Source organism: Pyrus communis, chromosome 1 (genome assembly GCF_963583255.1).
Source record: "Pyrus communis chromosome 1, drPyrComm1.1, whole genome shotgun sequence".
Classification (NCBI taxonomy): Eukaryota; Viridiplantae; Streptophyta; class Magnoliopsida; order Rosales; family Rosaceae; genus Pyrus; species Pyrus communis.
The window spans coordinates 18,464,201-18,484,992 of NC_084803.1; the positions used below are offsets into that span (position 1 = coordinate 18,464,201).

The 20,792-nt window shown below is 38.7% G+C and overlaps 2 protein-coding genes across 3 annotated transcripts; both read left to right on the plus strand.

Moving 5' to 3' along the window:
• The first annotated feature begins 795 nt into the window (after positions 1-795).
• Positions 796-4,391, plus strand: LOC137739410 (probable disease resistance protein At5g66900). Its single transcript, XM_068478980.1, has 5 exons — positions 796-1,827; positions 2,030-2,430; positions 2,596-2,957; positions 3,050-3,252; positions 3,388-4,391. The coding sequence occupies exons 1-5, from the start codon at positions 1,227-1,229 to the stop codon at positions 4,224-4,226; spliced, it is 2,406 nt and encodes an 801-aa protein (XP_068335081.1). The 5' UTR covers positions 796-1,226; the 3' UTR covers positions 4,227-4,391.
• Positions 4,392-13,369: 8,978 nt separating this feature from the next.
• LOC137732629 (uncharacterized) lies at positions 13,370-19,371 on the plus strand. 2 transcript variants are annotated; one of them, XM_068471938.1, is made up of 7 exons: positions 13,370-14,322; positions 15,123-15,749; positions 15,916-16,199; positions 16,809-16,944; positions 17,071-17,210; positions 18,238-18,331; positions 18,787-19,371. In XM_068471938.1, exons 1-7 carry the CDS (start codon positions 13,770-13,772, stop codon positions 19,131-19,133), a joined length of 2,181 nt encoding a protein of 726 aa, XP_068328039.1. In that variant the 5' UTR covers positions 13,370-13,769; the 3' UTR covers positions 19,134-19,371. The 2 variants fall into 2 exon arrangements, with proteins under 2 accessions (XP_068328039.1, XP_068328041.1); XM_068471940.1 differs by lacking the exon at positions 18,238-18,331 and having other exon boundaries at positions 18,787-18,929.
• Positions 19,372-20,792: the final 1,421 nt, after the last annotated feature.

Below are 20,792 nucleotides of genomic sequence, written 5' to 3' on the forward strand. Positions count from 1 at the left end.
GTCAATGCGGCCCTACTAGGTTGTTTCAATGGGCTTTCCAAATTATGCACCAACCAAGACATTCTGGGATTTCGAGCCTTTCTATTGTTTTATGGGTGATTTTTCCACAATGCAAGTTTCCTGGAAATTGCAAATCATTTGGCTTTAGTTGTTTGTTTCCTTCTTTTTCTTTGATGCTTTATGATAGTAATAAATTCGTCAATGTGGCCCTACTAGGTTGTTTCAATGGGCTTTCCTTTCGAAATTATGCACTGAGTAAATTGTAAATATGATCCTTCAACTTTAATCAAATTGGAACAATGGTCCCTCAACTAAAAATCTATTACCATTGATCCCTTAACTTATCAAAATGTGTAGCTATAGTCATTTTCATCAATTTTGTCAAAATAAGTTATGTTGGAATAACCATTTATATAATAAGGGTCCCTCAACTCATCAAAGTGTGTAACTATGGTCATTTTCGTCAACTACGTCAACAATTTTGTCAAAACGAGTTATGTTGGAAGGACCATTGCTACAATTGGATTAAAGTTAAGGGACCATTTCTCCTATTAAATTAAAGTTGAGAGACCAATGGTAATGATTTTTTAGTTGAGGGACCATAGCTGCACATTTTGATGAGTTAAGGAACCAATGATAATGAATTTTTAATTAAAGGACCATTGCTTCAATTAAGTTAAAGTTAAGAGATCATAGTTACAATTTACTTTTACGCACCAACCAAGTTTTGCAAATAAAATATTCTTTTCTAATTGACTATGAATATACATATATATGTATGTATGCATTCTCGCTTGTCAAACTAGGAGTTTCAGAGAAAGGGTTCAGATCGATTTGGCCAGCAAGAGCGCCGCGACCCACCGCATCTCCTCTGTATTGAATTTCTTTCTTTCAAACTCGTATTTTTAGATGGGCTCTTCGATTAATCATCAAGCTCTTCGATTTGTTGTGAATTCTTTCCGTCGCCGAGAGAGGAACTGAGTTGAGAGGAAGTCTGAGTTTCACTTACCGCCCAACGCCCGCCTACGCCGCCCAGTCCCAGTGGTCCGCCTAATTCTTTTCCCGTTTTCTCTCCCGATTAATCCCGGCGGCGCCCGCTGCTTCTTGGCTTCCAAACTTATCTTAAAACTTGAGAGGTGTCAAGATTAGTTTAAAAGAAAGCAGCCTCTCCCTTGTTTCAGAATTCAGATTTTGAGAGCTGGGGGGTGGTTGTTGTTGTTGTGATTATGGAAGCGGCCCTTGCGTCAGTTGTAGGATCTGTTGTAAAAGTACCATTTGAATGGCTGTTTGATGCCGCCAAAAAAGCGCACAAGATGGCTAAGATGTTTCCAACTCTCCACAGCGATCTCATTTCAACGCTAGAGTCTTTGGTACCACTGATCGCACAGATAAACCACACCGGAACGAATTCGGTTTCTGAAAATTTTACAAGAAGAATGGAGGATGGCAAGAAGCTGGTCAAAAGTTGCGAGGGGAAGCTGAACTGGATTAAAAAGGATGAATATGCTAGAAAGATTGTTGAATTGGACAAATCTCTTCAAAGACTCTTGCGTCTGCTGAATTTGCAGTTAGGAGTTAATTCCGCGGTGGTGCTCAACCGAATTGATGCAAATCTTGTGGCTCAAAATCAAAACCCAAACCTTATTACAACTTGGTGTGCAGTTCCTGACCTTCCAAGCAATACACTAAAACTGGATGAGCCTTTGGCGGACTTGAAGATGAAACTCCTTCGAGACCACTCGCTGTCAATGCTTGTGCTCACTGCTCCGGGAGGATGTGGGAAAACCACTTTGGCAAATATGTTCTGTCATGATCCGCAAGTCAAAGGTATCTATCTATAAAGTTAATGCACGATGCGGCAAACATTTTTTAGATGCGCACACTCGATATTGTTGATACAATTGGTATTGCGGACTTACAATTGTCAATGTGTGGTCGACAGTTTGTCCGCAAGGACAGTTAATCACTTCTTTTCTCTCTTTTTTCTTCTAATTAGTAATGTTACATTCCTCTGTGTTTTCTTGGCTAGATACATTCCAGGACAATATCTTCTTTGCCACGGTTTCCAATAAGCCCAGCTACCTTGTTGTCCAAGAACTGTGTCAACATGCCGGATTCAGGGTACCTGCTTTAGAAAATGAAGAAATTGCTTTCAGCTGGCTGCCGCGATTTTTGAGGGAAGCAGGGCAAAATCCCTTACTGTTAATCTTGGATGATGTTCCGTCTGCATCAGAATCCCTTCTTGACAAGTTTGATGAAATCAAAATTCCATATTACAAGATTTTGGTGACATCAAGATACCATTTTCCGAAATTCGGGCCTCCATATAATTTACAAGCATTGACAGATAAAGATGCACTGACTCTTTTTCGTCTTTCAGCAAACCTGCCAAATACGAGCTGTGACATACCAAATGATCTTCAGAAACAGGTGATTTATTTTCGAGTTTCTAATGTATATGCCCTTATTTATGCATTCCTGCTTACAGAAAATGCCACTTACTACACAAATCACCCATGCACGCAAGTGAACCCGTAGATTTTACCACTTATCTGTAGATAGTTATTCACCTTATTTGGGACAATTGGACTGCAGATAATAAACCACTGTAAGAGATTTCCACTTGCCATTACAACCATAGGGACGTCACTTCGCAATCAGCCTATGGAGAAATGGAAAATCAAACTCACAGAATTATCTAAAGGTTCTTCTATTCTTGATTCAGAGAAAAATTTGCTTGCACTCCTCAAAAGTTGCTTAGATGACTTGAATAAAGAAATGGCTCCTGTCAAGGATTGTTTCATAGACCTTGCTTTATTTCCTGAAGACCAAAGAATTCCCGTTGCTTCCCTTCTTGATATGTGGGCAGAGTTATATGAGGGATCAAATGATAACATGTCAATGGTGAACCTATACGAGCTCACCTTCCGCAATTTGGTCAGTCTTGTAGTCACAAGGTATTCAAACTTTACTTTTTTTACCAATTTACTACTGTGATATGCACGTTTCAGAAATTTCTTCTGTGAAACTAAATTGTGATCACAACCAGGACTAGGGATTTGGATGGATACTATGGTGAACATTTTGTTATCCAACATGATATGCTTAAATTGCTATCAATCCATGCGAGTCATGATGAAGACCCAATAGGATATAGACTGATTGTAGACATACGTGAAGATAAGCTTCCACCATGGTGGACAGAGAAGAAGCAGAAAACAAAGAAGGCTCGCTTAGTATCTGTCTTAACTGGTTGGCATCTCTGAACTCTTTCTTCATAAAATAGATACATACATATGTACAATCACGTACATACAAGCTCACAAACGTAATTTCACATTAATTTCTCCCCACAGTCACATCATATAGCACATTGTTTATTTGCAGGCGAATCGTCTTCAACAGAGTGGCACAACATGGATCTACCAAAAGGCGAGGTTCTAGTTTTGAATTTTCAAGCAAAGAGCTATGCCTTACCCAAGTTTATGAAGACAATGCACATGTTGAAGGTTCTAGTGGTCACAAATTATGGCTTCTCACTTGCTGAGCTAAGTGAGTTTGAACTGCTGTGTTCTTTATCTAATCTAAAGAGACTAAGATTAGAGCGTATTTCGATCCCGTTGATAAGCAAGAAAATCATTCCATCAAAGAGTCTAAAGAAGATATCTTTATTCATGTGTAACGTCAGTCAAGCATTTGGAAACTCTTCCATCCAAATTTTTGAGACATTCCCATACCTAGAGGAGTTGCACATCGACTATTGTAACGATTTGGTGAAATTGCCCGCCAAGCTGTGTGATCTTATCCGCCTAAAAGTTCTCAGCATCACCAACTGTCATAAGCTATCTGTCTTGCCTGAAGACATCGGAAAGCTGGAGAATTTGCAAGTGTTGAGGCTAAGGTCCTGCACAGACTTGGAAAAGCTTCCAGGCTCGATTGAGAAACTCGATAAGTTGTGCTTTCTTGACATATATAATTGTTCCGGCATTAAGGATTTGCCCGAATGCATTGGTAAGATGAATGGTTTAAGAAAAATCAACATGGCACAATGTTCAAGATTGAATGTGCTGCCTGTGTCAGTTTATGATCTTGGTCAGCAGTTAGAGAAAGTGATATGTGATGAAGACGCAAGAAATTTTTGGGAATCTGTCTTTCCAAATCCCGACAAAATAACAGTGGCTAAAGAAGAATTCAACCTGAATTGGCTCCACAGACTGCAGATTTGAGAGCTATCTTTCCACGATAAGTATTGCAGCAAATGGCCTGTGTGATTTGTATTCCAGTTTATTTTTTCCTTTTTCTCATTTGGTGTTTGTATGAGATATTGCATCATTCCACTGGCTTGGATTTCCCTGGTTTTCTTCTCTATATACTGATTAAGATTTGATGAATTTTTTATTTTAATTTTTTTTTCTTCCCAGGACAGACAGGAAAAACCCTCTAATGCCTACCTTTTTTCATCACTTCCCTCTCATCCCCTACATGCTTCTCACATCTCTTAACCATCTATCTACTGGCTAATGGGTGTGGTCTCTCTATCGCTTTGTCGATTAGAGCCTTTGTATTTGTGGTCACTCTAGCGATGTAGTAGATCATCGGTAGCAGATATGGCCTGCTACTCGATCAGAGCCTTCGTATTTGTGGTCTCTCTATCGATGTAGCAGATGTGGTCTCTCTATCGTATTTGTGGTCTCCATATCTCTTATTCTTTGCAAATAATCTATTATTCTCTATTTTTTACTAGTTTTTCACCAACAGCAAAAAACTCTTTCCCACTAACCTCCAATTAAATTGCGTACACTATTTCCCCGCTGCTATCAGCATCAAGTTCAGTTCCGGCAGCTGGTATAGTAGCTTCGGCAATTATTTGCATGATTGCGTCAAGAAGAATGACAGGTTAAGCAAAATGGCTAAGCACTTGCCCGATTGGAAGCAGGGGCTGCTACTGCTAGAAGACCATCCCGAAAAGTGTACTTGGAGGTGCCTGAGGAAGCAGAGACCTTGCACATAGGAAGGCCTAAAGTGAACAAATTGTTGAACTCCATGGGTCGTTTTTAAGACCGCTAGATACTGCTCTGGAGGTGCAGCAGGAAGCAAGTGAAATCATGGAGGCCGTGGTTTCAATAAGCAATACAGAGACGGAACTCGAACCCGTTGAAGAGAAGAGTGTGCTACAAGGTATACATAGAACCACTTGGTTTACATATAGAATTGTTAATTTAAAGACGTTCAGAAATGCACCAAGCTTAGTCCTTGGAAAGGCTACAAAATGTATAGACGCTCCAAGGAACTTGTGGATTTGGACAAATCTCTACAAAGACTGTTAGCTATATTTAGAGCGCCAGAAATAAGAGATATGGAGGCGGTAACGAATATATCTACGGAGGTCAGCCAAATTGAATATGAGATTGATTTGCCGAGTCGAAGATGATGTTATTGAACAATGAAAAGGTGTTGTTGTTGATGCTGATTTCTCCTGGAGGATTGGGGAAAACCACTTTGGCTACAAAGTTTTGTCAACGGATATGCTTTCCAGAAGGTCTTGCAAGAGAGGTAATTCTGAGTCTGCAAATGTACTCAACAGATATGCTTCTGTATGTCAATTATGAACTCGATCTAAAAACAATAACAACTAAAAGCACACTAGTTGCTTATCCATTTTCTTATCTTCACCTTTGAATGGTAATTGACTTCATTTTAGATATTTAATGGCCAGCAACAGATAGTCGAGCGATGTAGGGGGTTCCACTAGCAATTACAGTGGTTGCGGGATCACTTCGTGGGCAGCCTGTAGAGATCTGGCACCAAAGACTGTTTAAACGGTGTAAACATTCTGGGACGGAATGCTTCTTAGACCTAGGTCCATTTCTTGAAGACCAAAGAATCCCTGCTGTTGCCTTCATTCATATTGGCACTTGGCTGAGTTACATGATCTCAACGAAAACATCGACTGCATCGCAAACCTAGAAGAGCTCACCAAGCGAAGTCTGACTAATCTTGTTGTGAGAGGACTAGAATTCTCTTCCCTCATTTTTCCATCCGTTTCCATCCTCTCCTCTTACATTCTTTATTTTGTCTTTCTCTTTTTATAAAAAATTAATATAAAATATTGACGTGGCTTAACCGTGACCATTCAAATAGAAGAAGAGTGAAGGAGAGGAAAAAAAAGAGAGGAGAGAATCCTACTCCGTTGTGAGAAGGTGTGCGTGCCTCTTTTAGATCTCAAGCAGTTGCCACTTACAAGATATGATATGTGATGAGTGGATATTAATCTATATTTTTATCCTATTTTTAGCATTAATTTATTATTTTGTGGGAATTTGGTTTATATTTCAACTGTATGACATGTGAATCTACTTTTAAGTAAAAAGCAATGAAAATGAGTTTGAGAGTATTTCTACTTGAAGCGGGGTTCACAAGTCTTTTAAATTGTTTGTGCCAAAGCTCTAGAATATTAAACCAAGCTGTTGGACAATGATGAATTAATTAGGGGTGCTATCTACACATTTACTTCTCACATCCCTTTGTTAAATTTTGTCATTTGATCTTTTTCAATTCATCTGATCTGATGACTAAAAATTAGAAGAGCGTGTGAAAAGTAAAAAAAAGTATGCGGATATCACACCTCATTAATTAAGGTCTAGTGCGCAATGCTAGCAAATTGACCTTTTGGACTTTGTTGAGCCATATATTTTCACAAACAACATATATTAGCAAGTCTTATTAAAAATGGAGTTTTAACGAAAAGTGCACGGTACTGTTCATTTTAACGAAAAATCATATTTTTACACTAAAAAGTCAATTCTAATACTATTCACTTTACCCTTTATTTTGTCTTTATCATTAAAACTCAAAGTTTTCATGTTCTTTTCATTAATTTTCCTTATTAAAAACAGAAAGACTTCAAAAACATAGTAGAGTCCTAAACCCTATATATATAAGAAATAAAGAGAGAGAAAAAAAAAAAACTCTACAACCCATGTACATGTGGACCTCAATGTGTGATAAGTCTGGTGGAGTTTGTCATCTACATGGCAACCAAATATAGAGGTTGTGTGTTTCCAGAACTCTCCAAAACTCCCACGTTCTCCACTCAAGTGATGGTTTTCTCTCCGCATCTCCACATCCTAGAAAAGTAGCATTCCACTAACTTCAACTGCCATGTCCACCGTTTGCCTATAAAAAGGCATCGAACAAAAGCAAATGGGGGAAAAAAAAAAAAAAAAAAAAAAAAAGGACACAGAGAAGAGAGCAGAGAAGAACGGACGGCAAAGCAAAACAAAGCAAGAAAGACACCGCAAAGGGAGCAAAAATATTAGGTATAAATTTATTGTTTATATTTATATTTTTTGTTCTTTGTCTTGGTGTTGGTTCAGTTCTTGCAGAGGAAAAAAAAGAAGACTTGGCTCTGCTTATTTTCACCAAAGCAAAGAAAATGGTGAAACTTCCACCATCGTAACCATCAGAAGGATAAACCTCCTATTTCCACTTCAAATTTCCAAGGCTGAACCGCTCCTTTCTCGGATTCTCCACCAAAACCCATGGAATTCTCCAAGGCCTTAGGATTTGTCTCCAAATCCCCCAACAATTTGCCTTTTCGGAGAAACGCAACCAATTGGCATAAAAGGATGGTCAAGAAATCCCAGCAGCAGTTTATGAGTTAGAAGACAGAGAAAAATGCTTCAAAAATTCTAGGACCTACCCGTCAAGCATTTTCTCGGCACAGCATGTCTCTAGGTAGACACGGAGGTACCAGAAGATAGGTGATATGTATGGGACGGTCAGGACCTACTCGTTAAGCATTTTTTCGGCATAGCATGTCTCTATGTAGACACGGAGGTGCCGGCAAATGATCTTTAAGGGGACTGTCACATCCTAACCCAGGCTTCATCACATTCCGGGCTCGACTCCGCTGTAGCATGATATTATCTGCTTTGAGTCCCGACCACGTCCTCCCAGTTTTGTTTCTGGGAACTCACACGAGAACTTCACAATGGATCACCTATTCTGAGATTGCTCTCACGCAAACTCGCTTAACTTTGGAGTTCCGATGAACTCCAAAACCAGTGAGCTTTCAAAATGCATGTACATAGACGATGTGAGATCTAACAGGACGGTCGAAATCTGCTAGTCAGGGCATTTTATCGACACGGCAAAGGTTTTGAAGACAGCAACGCTTAAAAGAAAAACGAAGAAAGAGAGGATCTGGACTCTCCACCAAGAGCAGCCTGACGTGACCTCTCTGCCCAGCAAGTTCGTCCATGCCGAGAAGAAAAAGTGCAGTCCGTGCTACTCCTTGCAGAGCCGTCGCTGCCATGAATTTTTAAGTGGTCCATACCACTCGACGGAGCTCGAGACGAAGTTCTATAGCCAGACGCTCTCCGCTCCTTGTCGCTGCCGTTAGCCCCATGAAATTCTTGTGGGTGGTCTAAACCACCCTGTGAAGTTCCAATCAAATCTGAGTGATCGATGCTCTTCATCGTCCATGCTCCGTCCTGAGAAAGAAGTTGTCTGCACTCCTCCATCTCCACCACAACCCAGCTCCTGCCGCCCTAAACTGGTGGAGAAAGATAGGAAGAAACAAAATTCCTCCTGTTCGGTGGAAGCAAGCAAAGGGCCAGACTTCAAGTTTGGTCATCGATCACTGTTCGTGTGTTGAGGAGGCTCCCAAAAAATCTACTGCAACAAATGACTCTCTGTTTTCATATTGTTTCGATGGAGTTCGTAGCAAAGAGCAGTGTTGCCTTCCTCATATAATGAACACTGCTCTAAATATTAAAACGAGTTGCTGCTTCGAAGGTCGAGGACATGTCGCTGCAATGTTCTTAAAAGTTTCTGGAGCTCTCGCTAGTTCGATGAAGAAAGGAAGTGCGAGTGCAAACAAATGATGAAGAGCAAAACAAATTGGATGCCAATGCATGCGATTCCCTAGAAAAAGAGGCAAAATATTATCAGAAAATGGTGAAAAGATGGCAAATCCTGATCATGATCACCATAAGGAACTCACGTGGCATTGAAAGTTTGAAATTGAAAAGTCCAAATAAAAAAGGTCTTGTTCTCTCTTTGATACAAAAGGCAAAACCTTCTTTATCCTTTTTGCTTCTGCTGAGCACCGAAACCACCACATGGAGAGCAAGTGGACAATAAGTGGATGTAAACCAAAATAAGCGTCCAAAGCCTATTGCCTCGGCAACTCATGTGACTTAAATATCAATCATGACTATGACTAAGTTATTAATTTTAGTCATCATTATGTTTGATTCATAAGTCAAACTTGTGGAGTTTCAAATACACTGAAGGCTGCAGCAAGGGAGGAAAATATGAGCTCCTCTAAAACGTGGAATGCAACTCACGTGGACCTTATAAGCATGGGCATCATTGACTGAAGATGGTGCAAGTAAACATGGAGCCACATCATGTGTGAAGACGATGCCGACATCAAATCTGTGGAGGACGTAAATCACTTCAAATACCATGGACACAAGCCATATCAAAGCACGAAGTTCGATGGTCTTACCATCTCAAAACGGAGAACTCACACCACGTCCAACAATTGGTGAAACTCACCCCACATTAAATCAATTGGTCAAATTCCCATTAAAACTACAAAAGTATTAAAATGGCATAAAGCCATGCCAAGTCTCAAATGGAACAAAGCCACGTCAATTCCCAAATGGCACAAAGCCGTATCAAATATCAAATGGCACGAAGCTATGACAAGACTCAAATAACATGAAGTCGCGTTCAGCTCCAAGTGACTCAAAGTCCTCGCTTGCAAGAGCCTAAACAGGCATCAAATGCTCCAACAAAGTCCTTGCCTGCATGAGTTGAAACTACACAAGGCATCAAATGCTCCTCACCTGCATGAGTTGAAATTGCATAAGGCATCAAATCTCAACAAATTTGTGAACTACGCCATTTTGATTCCGCCAAGGATACGTAGGCAATCTAGTACCATATTCTAGACGCAATCACAAAGCTCAAACACAAAACCGAATCCCTGGTTCATTCAACCAAATAAACCAAACACCAAATCCTTTCTTTAGTGGGTCATTCACTCACTAAAAATCTCAAATCAAATCAAACGAACTACAAGTGACTTGATCGCTCAAGAGGGTACGTAGGCAATCTAGGGCTCGACCTAGGTGCAGTCGCAAAATCAAATAAACATCCAAATCCCCAAGTTACAATTTATTCATATTGGAATCAAAGGGTTTTTTCTTTTTAACGAAGGATTGTAATTACTAGACGCATAGTCTAGAATAGATCGAACTCAAATTAATAAAACCCTCTTCAGAAAAATGAACAAGGGTGAAATTGTGTCAAGTGAATTATTTGTTTACATATTGTGTACAATTTTTGCTCAACATGCTTAATTTAGCATCTTGATTATGAAGATAGTGTTTTCTGAAGTTTGTCCCTTGAAAGTTTCTGGGGACGTTATAATTTTTCCAACCCATCCTTTTGGGCTTGATTTGGAGCTGATTTGGTTTGAAAATGTGGAGCATCTATGACTGGGCAAATTCTCCATGATTGAATAAGAATGTATTTTCCTAAGTTAACCTAATTATTTATTTTCCTAGTTTTATTTTAAAACTTTTCTAGAAAGAATTTAATTGTAGTAATAGAAATAGACTTAGCCGTGCATTAGGCTTTTCTTCGCATCACTTGGAGAATTTTTTGCTACAACTTTTGCATTTGTACTTCAGACTACAAGGGTGTTTTTCTATCTTTCAATCTTAATAATATTTTATTTGGATTTCAATCATGAATATGAGTAATTAACTTTCTTTTGTTAGGGCAAAATTATGAACCTTAACATAAATATGTAGTTTGTTTTTAATTGCTTATGAAGTTATGCATGCATACTTTGAATTATGGAACACTGTGTTTAAATCATTTATATGTCTTAATGCGTCATTAGGATGTTTAGACAAGTAATTGGATGCAATTTCTATTGGAATGCCCTCTAAAATTGATTAATGCTTATTGTAATTGATAATTGTAATTTCACTTAAGGCGAATCCCATGTCTTAAGGATTGTATGGTTTTTGAAAAGGTTTTCACAAAGCTTAATGAGTCTTATATTTTTAGACTTGATCTAAATGCCACAGGCCGATTGCATGTTAGATATACGTTCTAACTTGAATGCCATAAGTAATATATGCATTAGGAAAACCTAACCTTCAAAGTTGCATGTGTTAACTAATAAGCAATTGATATAACTACATAAGAATGCGTTTGGACCCAATTTTACACTATCAGCTCGTGCAATCAAGGCCGTTAATGAACATAGCTCTCAACCGTTGGATGGCAGAATAGTTAAGATAATTATTATCGAAGGATATATTGTGGTTTTAACCATGATATTATCTTTTAATAATATATCAATTGATCTAGACTAAATATGATCAATATCCTGACGTTTGTTTGGAAATGGGTTTCTCGACATGGGATAATATTAAAGAAGAATGGTTATATTATAACCAATGGTCATGAAAAGAATTGCAATTCATTTGCAATTCTCTAGTCGACACATGCATAGACACGGAGGGTTGGAATATGTGATCGAGTCAGTTATTTGAAAATGCATGATTGCACCTAGACAAATTTGGTGGAAAGATTAAGAGTTAAACTTGCATTTGAATTACTAGAGGCAATGCCCCCTTTATTGCCGAGTCCTGCGGGAATCCATGGCTAGGGGATAAACTTGCATGCTGATTATTTGCATGCCTTGGTTCCAGCACCGTAGGCTGTTGCATGCTAATTATTTGCTTGAAATAAGGAGATAATGATGGCATCTAAAAGATAGGTTGTTGCTTACCTTGAGAAGTCTTTGACTGGGACCCTAGCTGATGACTTTGAATTGAAATAAAATCCTACACTAGTGTGAAGCCGCACCACATAACAATTGCTTCTATAAATACAGTGTCACAGACAACATTCAGGAGCCCCCTCCAATTCAACACACAAACTGCCTTACGCAAACTCTCGCTCTACGTAAAACCTCTTAACAACCTTGAGATTTTTATTTTTCCGCCAACACATCTTCAGTTTGAATAAACAGCACTGTGAAGGCAACCGATGACACATTCAGTTTGGATAAACAACACTGTTGCCGTATAATCAGCCGTCCACGGAGCACCTTCAGTTTGGATAAACAGCACTGCGTCGATGTCGACTGATTATCTATCCAAGTCTCGGTCGAGAGGGATTTTCGAATCCTTGTTGGCAGAGGTCATGTCATTAACCTTCTCAGCGAAGTAAGATGTTACAGGTTACTACATTCGGCACATTGAAAGCTGAATTTGATATTGAACTTCGCAGAACTAGCAGCCTTGTCTTTAGGCTCTAGAACCCGAAGGCCGAGATGTGTTCCTTTCTCGCCCGCAGTTGCAAGATCAAGAAGTTAGCAGTGCGCTCAACGCGACATCGACACATTTTACTCCTCGGCCGACGAGTTGGCACACCCCGCACACAATCGAATGACGTAGTTAGCTTATTAATTACTCGGACTATGCGCCACGTAGGCTTGGTAGTTTTTAGGGTCAACAGAATGTTAATGGCAATTTCTTTAGGAAATTATTATTAGCAGTCTAAAAATCTCATTCTACACTCGTCACAAGTGTATTTTTCTTTCTAATAATATAAAGTTTGGAATGCCAAATGAGATTTTTGGAGTGCTAATAACAATTCCATTTCTTTAAAACCTTTGTTTTCCTTAGTGGCAATTTTAATTCTGTCAATTTAGTTACTTTTATTTTCTTTCAATCTTTGTTTTTTTTTTTTTTCAAAGAATCTTTGTTTGATTTCACAATTTCAAATCTTTTCCAAATATTGTGTTGAATAGTTAACTAAGATTTGGTTTTAGATTATTCATATCAATGATTGTGGATACCAACCTTGCTTGAGCCGTGTATACAACAATTGTTTTATTCTCTTACAAGTATTTTATAGGTGTTTTAAACTCTTTTTCATATATGGTAAAAATCCTATCAATATGCCATGAAGACACAAAATTCACGTTTGGTGATATGTATTTTACATTTCCAAATTCCTTTGTTGGAATGTTTGTGGTCCAATAAATGCCTCCATGCACGTGAAGTTTTTGCCCATGTATTTTGAGTGGAAAGTCCTCCCTCTAAATCATTGTAAATCTTCCCGTCTTTTAATTTAGACCTACTGATAACGTTTTTTATGTCGACGAAAGATAGGATAGTTACAGTTTCCAAAAAGAAAAAAAAAAAAAAAGAAAGATAGGATGGTTACACACGAAAATGAAAAAAAAAAAAAAAAAAAAAAAATTCAAACTTGAGAGAGCACAGCTGTAGCCAGTGGCTCTGCACACGACAATGAAAAAAAAAAAAAAAAAAAAAAAAAAATTCAAACTTGAGAGAGCACAGCTGTAGCCAGTGGCTCTGCTATGAAAATTGTCCCTCATAAAAATCCAAAAGAGAGCAGAGGCGCAACAGAAAAGCCAATCTAAAAGACGCGAAAGCAATACAACAAAATACCAAAAGAGAGGCCAGTTCACTTGGCTCTTCAGCTCCAGCTTCGTCCTTTGACTTCTGATGGTAGCCTCCAGGGACCAAGAGTGGAAGGGAGGAGGATGGGGGTCTCGTCTCTTCCACCCTTCATGGCGCCTCCTCCTCCATTAGCAAGCGGAGCCACCCAATTCGCCACCGTATTGAATAAGGTTGGCCAAATTGTAGGTTGCAATCAAACACAAATATTTCTAATTTTGCTGTATTGGGAGTGCCTTGGTAACTATGGCACTAGAATTTATTGGCGGAACACTGTTTACGCTGCTCTACGACGGCGTTAAGCAAGCGATGAGCAAGAGCAGCACCTTTAAATCGCTTCTCGGAGACCTCAAATCTACACTAGACTCCCTAGTACCGAGAGACATCCAACAAATTGAAGAGCATAATGTGGAATTGGGTCTCCCCAACGAAGAAATCGAAAGTCTTAAAATGCAGATGGAGGAAGGCGTAAAGCTGGTTGTAAAGTTATCGAATTTTCGAATGTGGAACTATTGCTGTTTGTATGATTATACTGACCAAATTGTTGAGTTGGATAGGGCTCTCAAAAGATTGCTGCAAAAATTGAAGATGCAGGAAGCAAGGGATGTGAAAGAGGTTCTATTGTTGTCGAGGCAAAACCGAGATAAATTGGATGAAGTGAACAGAAGACTGTTGGATATACAGAAATTACTGCAGCAGAGAGCTGGGGAAGGAGGGAGTGGCTTGGAGAATTTGGTTTCCGGAAGTAGTACAGAAACCGCTCCGCCAGAGCAAACTCAAGGGAATGGTGGGGAACAAGGTGAGTTGATTGGAACTAAATTTATAGACATGCTTGCTGCCGATTTTCTTTTGCCTTTTTTGGAATATAGCGTTTGTTGTAGCAATAAGCATTACTTAATATTTAGCTAATTTTAGATCAGACATATGGTAATTAAACCCGATCATCTGATATTGATTTTGCTTTCATTGAATATTGACGCCCATGGCTAGCAAGAGCTTAACACCCTTCTTTGATGGTAGTGTGTAAGACTTTCGACTCCCTTATGTAACTTGTTGATGTACCCGACGATAGACTAAACTTTCAAATAGAGAATAACTAGAAACACACAAGATATATACTGGTTTGGCAGAACTTTTGCCTGCGTCTAGTTGTGATTTCTCTGGGTTGATGTGTATTCTTAAAATGAGAGATTAGGTTTGACTGCTTGGATTTATTTCTGGTGTCAAGTGTTGAAAAGATAACACAAAAAGAGATTTCATATTTCTTTATTTGAATAGAGATGTAAACTCTATGTTTACAACTTTACGGTTCTTTCTTCTCAGTTCTGTTCTTTATCAGTTATTAATGGAAAAGATAATAGAGCAGTTAACTCCATATTTGAATGACTCTCGCTATTTCCATTCTTTCTCAAATGATCAGATTTATAAGTGGATGTAAAAAGTTAATATTTACTTGATTATGTTCTTGGTTTATAAATGAATTTTTTTATTTAATTCCAAATTTGTGAGGTGTCTCACTTTTTTTCCTTTCACATATCCTGAACTTTTGATTGAAACAATTACAAGTTTTCTTATTTTGATGGTGTTGTAATTATGCAGTGACATCTTTTGATGGAGGAGCTTCTCTAGAAGCAGTGTTTTTGGCTTTGTTTGACGCTGTTATAGGAGCAAAGGACAAGATTGTGATGTTTAAACCACTATTTGAAAATCTTATATCCACCCTAGAATCTTTAAAACCATTGATTGAAGAGGTAACAAAACATAAGAAGATATTAGATCGCGCAGAGGAGCGACTCGAAGATTTTAGAATACAAATGGAGAATGGTGTAGAGCTCATAGACAAGTGCGCCAAAGATCACTTGTGGGCCAGCTGCAAACAGTGTAAATACACTGACAGGCTTCTCAGATTGGACGAATCGCTTCAAATACTGTTAAATATACTGAAAGTGCAAGTAGCAAGAGATGTGAAGCAGACCTTTGCTTCAGTGCAACATATAGAGGTCGTGATCAAGCAAATTGAAGAAAGTGGTGTGCTTCAAGATCAAATTCAAACTAGAGCTCGGAATGCATTACCAGAACCTTTATCACCTACAGTTGGATTAGATATGCTGAGTGGGCGGGGAACAAGGGATGTGCAGGAGGCATTGCCTTCTGTCAGGAATAAAAAAGCGGTTGCGGAGACAATTGAAGGAAGTGGTGTGGTACAGAACCAAAGTGAAATTGAAGGTACTGCAGTACATGAGCCTCCATTCTTACAGTTGGATTTGATATAGGAGTCAAACCAACATAGCCATAGTATTCTGGTATTTTGATGTTATAGATTCTTTTTAGAACTTATTTTGTCATAGAACTGAATTTTGAGCTTTATTTATATGGGATTTGTCATGTCTAGGATTGCGTTCAAGTAGCAAACTGTCGACTACCTCGGTGCCTTCAACTTTTCAGACAGAGGGTGAGATCGTGCAGTCCTCCAATGTGAAGAAATTCAGATTTAATGAACTGAAAACAGCCACCGGGAACTTCTGTTCTGATTGCATTTTGGGTGAAGGATATTCAGGTTGTGTTAAGGGGTGGGTTGATGAGAATCTACTAACAGCTGCCAAGCCTGGTACTGGCATGGTTGTTGCTGTGAAAAGGCTTAACCAAGAATTTCTGCCGGGTGACAAAGAATGGTTGGTGAGTATCACTTCTATCATTCGATGGCCTAAATGCACTTTCCTAATACCTTGTTGATTTGTTTTTGTTCAAAGTCCCCTGTGGATGAATTGTCGGGTTTAGTTAGAAAGACTAATATATTTAAACAGTCTTGATGAATCTTTTGTTAGAATATGAGCACAAGTGTAGGAGTATTTTGGCCAGATATTTGAGCTCAAATTGGTTTGAGTCTTATTAGAAGATGTTTGGTTGTCCTAGTTTATAGAGGATTGAGACCGGGAATAGGTCATAAATTACTCACTTATTTTAAAATTGGGAGAAAATGTTGGTTTCCTACAAGGATTCTAATTGGAGAATCGTACGGATTGTATGTCTATATAATAGAGGTCACTGCTCTTAGAGTAAAACTGTCTCATAATTGGACTTCGACCTATTGTGAGTCGAGCATTTTGTTTTTGCAAGAGAGAAGAAGCTTACTATTGAAGTCCGGTATGACTTCACCTTCTTTGATCTTTAAAGGTCAGATTATTCTTACATTTTGCTCCTTAATAGTTGTTACAAATAGATAGTCTTACTCGTAACATTTTTAGAGAATCATTTATTAATTTTGTGGAGCCTCTTGAACACTAGGCGGAAATCAACTACCTTGGGCAGCTGCATCATGAAAATCTTGTGAGGTTGATTGGTTACTGCTTAGAGGATGACCACCGACTTTTGGTGTATGAATATATGCCTCACGGAAGCTTGGATAGACATCTATTTAGCGGTGAGTTATGACCTTCCTTCACTCTTTAGCCATTTGATCGTTAAAATCAGCATTACCGTTGCTAAGGAGATCAACTGTTTCACTACAAAGTATAATTTGGATACTTAAATGTTGTTGGTGGAACAGGGTCTTCTTCCTCCCAACCACTTCCGTGGAGCCTTCGTATGAGGATTGCCCTTGGTGCTGCTAAGGGTCTAGCATTTCTTCACAGTGATCTGCAAGTGATTTATCGTGACTTCAAAACTTCTAATATCCTGCTGGATTCGGTAAGTGAAACTTTTAACACTGTTGTCTTTGAAATTAGACCTTTCAATCAAAATGATCCATGAAATAGAAAATTCAATTTAGTTATTGATAATGGGTTTTGCAAATCAATTTGGTCATTCTGTTGTCTTTCCGTCAAAGTTTCTATTAGTATGCTGATATGGCACATGGGTGGGTCTTACCCAACCAATCATATGGCGCCATGTAGATCAATCATAAAAACCAATTTTTTAAAAGATTTAAAACCAAAACTAAAAAGACAAAAAAAAAAAAAAACAAAAAAAGAAACATCGTCTTCTTTAATGAGACACACGCAGCCTCCCAATTCATCTCCGCCGTCCGTTGCCAAGATTAATGCTGCCATGACGAACACGGCAGTGAGAAAGCCGTAATAGCCGATTGGACCGGACAATAGAAGGGAGGACATGAAGTCGATGCAGATTCAACATGAGGAGAAGATTGTGAACTACCACGACAGTGACGAGACATGGCCCTTTTTTTTTTTCCTCTCTCTCTCGATGAAGCTGAGGCCCAATCTCCTAGCCGATGAATTTGAGATCCCAAGCTTGTTACCAGTTGTTTGGTTGCTGGGAAAATCTAATTGATTGGAATTGCTTGAAAAATATCTTCAATTCTCCACCTGAGTGAGATGAAGACAACAATGTTATTGTTCTTTTTATTTTTATTTTTCAACACTTAGTTAAAAAAAAAAAAAAAAAAAAAAACCGTGTTTTAATACATAGTTTATTGACATGGCGCCATATGATTAGATAGGACCTACTCGGTGCTACATCACTACACTAACAGAAAATTTGACGGAAAGACAACGGAAGGACTAAATTGATTTGGGAGATCTATTTTTAGGGACCAAATTGATTGATTTTTTTTATTTCAGTGACGATTTTGATTGAAATGTACAATTTTCGGGAACCAACCGTGATAAAAACCCTTTAACTATTGTTTTTTTTTCCTTCTGGAAGAGTTAGTGTAGATTTGCTCACACATCAAATTTTTATTGAAAAACAACAGATGAACAATGCTAAACTTACAAATTTTGATCTGGCCAGAACAAGGGTCATGGGGAGGAGATATGGGTATGCAGCTCCTGAGTATATAGCCACAGGTACTTTAGTTTACAGTATTGAGTTCACTTACAAAAGCAAACTACCCCGAAAAGGGGGACAACATGTGTACGTTTTGAATGGCCACGTTCTGTTTCTTGCAATATTCTGTGTTTGCGCCATCAACTTCATGTCTTATTAATCAGTTCAGTTCAATTTGATCACTTAAAACAACATCCCAAATATTTGCAGCTGAAAACAAGAGCTACGTTTCATGGATTAGGACATTCTCCATCCTTTATTTGCATTACTGATGAGTGTTGTAGGTTAAAATTGTGTAGGGACAAATTGTTCTACTTAGATTATACTTCTAAGAGGCCTCGTCTCCACCACTCTTCACCTTCACCAGTGTTGCAGCTACCACAATGCGTTATTTTTATCTTAGATTTGATCTACAACGCATGATCACTCCCTTCTAATCCTTTTTTTTTCTTCTTCTGTATTTTTGTTTTTTTAGGTCAATTAACTGCCAAAAGTAATGTGTATTCTTTCGGGGTTGTTCTGCTCGAAATGGTGTCTGGCAGACCTGTTGTGGACATGAATCGGCCATCCGGAGAACGCAATTTAGTTGAATGGGCCAAGCCTTACCTTGCCAGCAAACGCAAAGTTTTCAAAATTTTTGATGCTCGTATTGAAGGACAGTACTCTTTGAGTGACGCTCTCAAAGTTGTTAATCTAGCAATTCCATGCTTAGCAGCAGACCCCAAGTCTAGGCCAAACATGAACGACGTGGTAAAAACATTGGAGCAGCTTCAGAAAAGTGAACCTTCCCCAAGTGCGGCTGATCCTTTGAAACCGGTCTGACATGAAGTGGGAGTAATTTTTGCCTCCATTCTACCAATCTTCAAATTACTCCTACCAGCAGAATCTTTACAGAACCGTTATTTTGAAAGTTTGGAAAACAGTAGATAGTTTTGTAAAACCAATTTCTTGAGTTTTCTACATTTACTTTATTTATGAATTTATGAGTAAGAATTATTTCACTTTTGTAACTTTTTATGTGTTTACTAACATAGAGAATCAGGAAAGTGTGAGTTTCGTTCTTTGTTGAACTCTGTAATCAAAGACCTAAAATTTTAATTTTAGGAATTAAATCAACTCGGAGGCAGCTGCTTTCACGCAAAAAAATAAAAAAAATAAAAAAAACGAGTCATACGACTTTTTGACAATAGGGGCAGTTGGACTTTGAATCTTCAGCGGTTGACCTTTGACTCAGGAAGGAGGGGGTCTGGCCTCTCCCACTATTACGGCGCCTTCTCCTTCCTGAGCAAGCGGAGCCACCCAATTCGTCACTGTATCGATTAAGTTGAAAATCAAATACTAATATTTCTAGTTTTTGCTTCTCAGATTGGGTGAATCGCTTCAAAACTGTGCAATATACTGAAAGTGCAAGTAGCAAGAGATGTGAAGCAGACTTTGCTTCAGTGTAACATATTGAGGCGGTGATCAAGCAAAATTGAAGAAAGTAGTATCCTTCATGATCAAATTCAAACTAGAGGTCGGAATGCATTACCTGAACTTTATCACCTACAGCTGGATTAGACATGCTGAATGTGCAGGGGACAAGCGATGTGAACGAGGCGTTGCTTCTCGTCAGGAATAAAAAACCGGTTGCTGAGAAAATTGAACGGAGTGACGTGGTACGGAAGCAAAGTGAAATGGAAGGTACTGCAGTACATGAACCTCCATTCTTACAGTTGGATTGGGTACTCTGACGTTATAGATTCTTTTTAGAACTTATTTTGTCATATAACTCAATTTTGAGCTTTATTTGCAATTTATAAAGGATTTGTCATGTCTACGATTACATTCAACTTATATGGGGAGCTTTTTGGAGGTGCTGCTGTAGGAGCATTGTTTACTGTGCTGTATGAGGTTGTTAAGGATGTCAAAGACAAGACCATGATGTTTAAAGAGCTCCGCTCGGAGGTCTCGATTCCACGCTAGAAACGTTAAATCCGCTGATCAAAAGAGGTGATGGATCAATCAAACAAGGAAGTGAAAAAGATTGTGAGAAAAAAAGCGAATGGGGAAGAGCTGGTTCTCAAGTGCTCCAAGCATAGCCCGTGGAAAGGCTTCAAAAAGTATAAATACGCTAAACAACTTCTCGATCTGGATAAAGGTCTAAACAGGTTGCTGAAGATACTGAATGGGGAGGGAGTAAGGAACGGGTTTGAGAACTTGGCTATTTCGAGGGAGAACTTGGCCGTCTCAATGGAGGCCTTGGCTGCTGTACAGAAAAATGGTTTGGTAGGAAACAGAGAGAATATTGTGATACAAAAGCAAGAAAAATTTCATTGATTTGGGTTCAGTTCCAGAACCCCCACATTTTGCAGTTACATTGGATGGGCCTTTGGGTTCAGTTCCAGAACCCTCAATGCTGATATTTTAGCTGCATGCATACTTGTGAACTAAAACTAAAATTAGAATAAAGAAATGTAGATAGTTACCATTCTCATATTG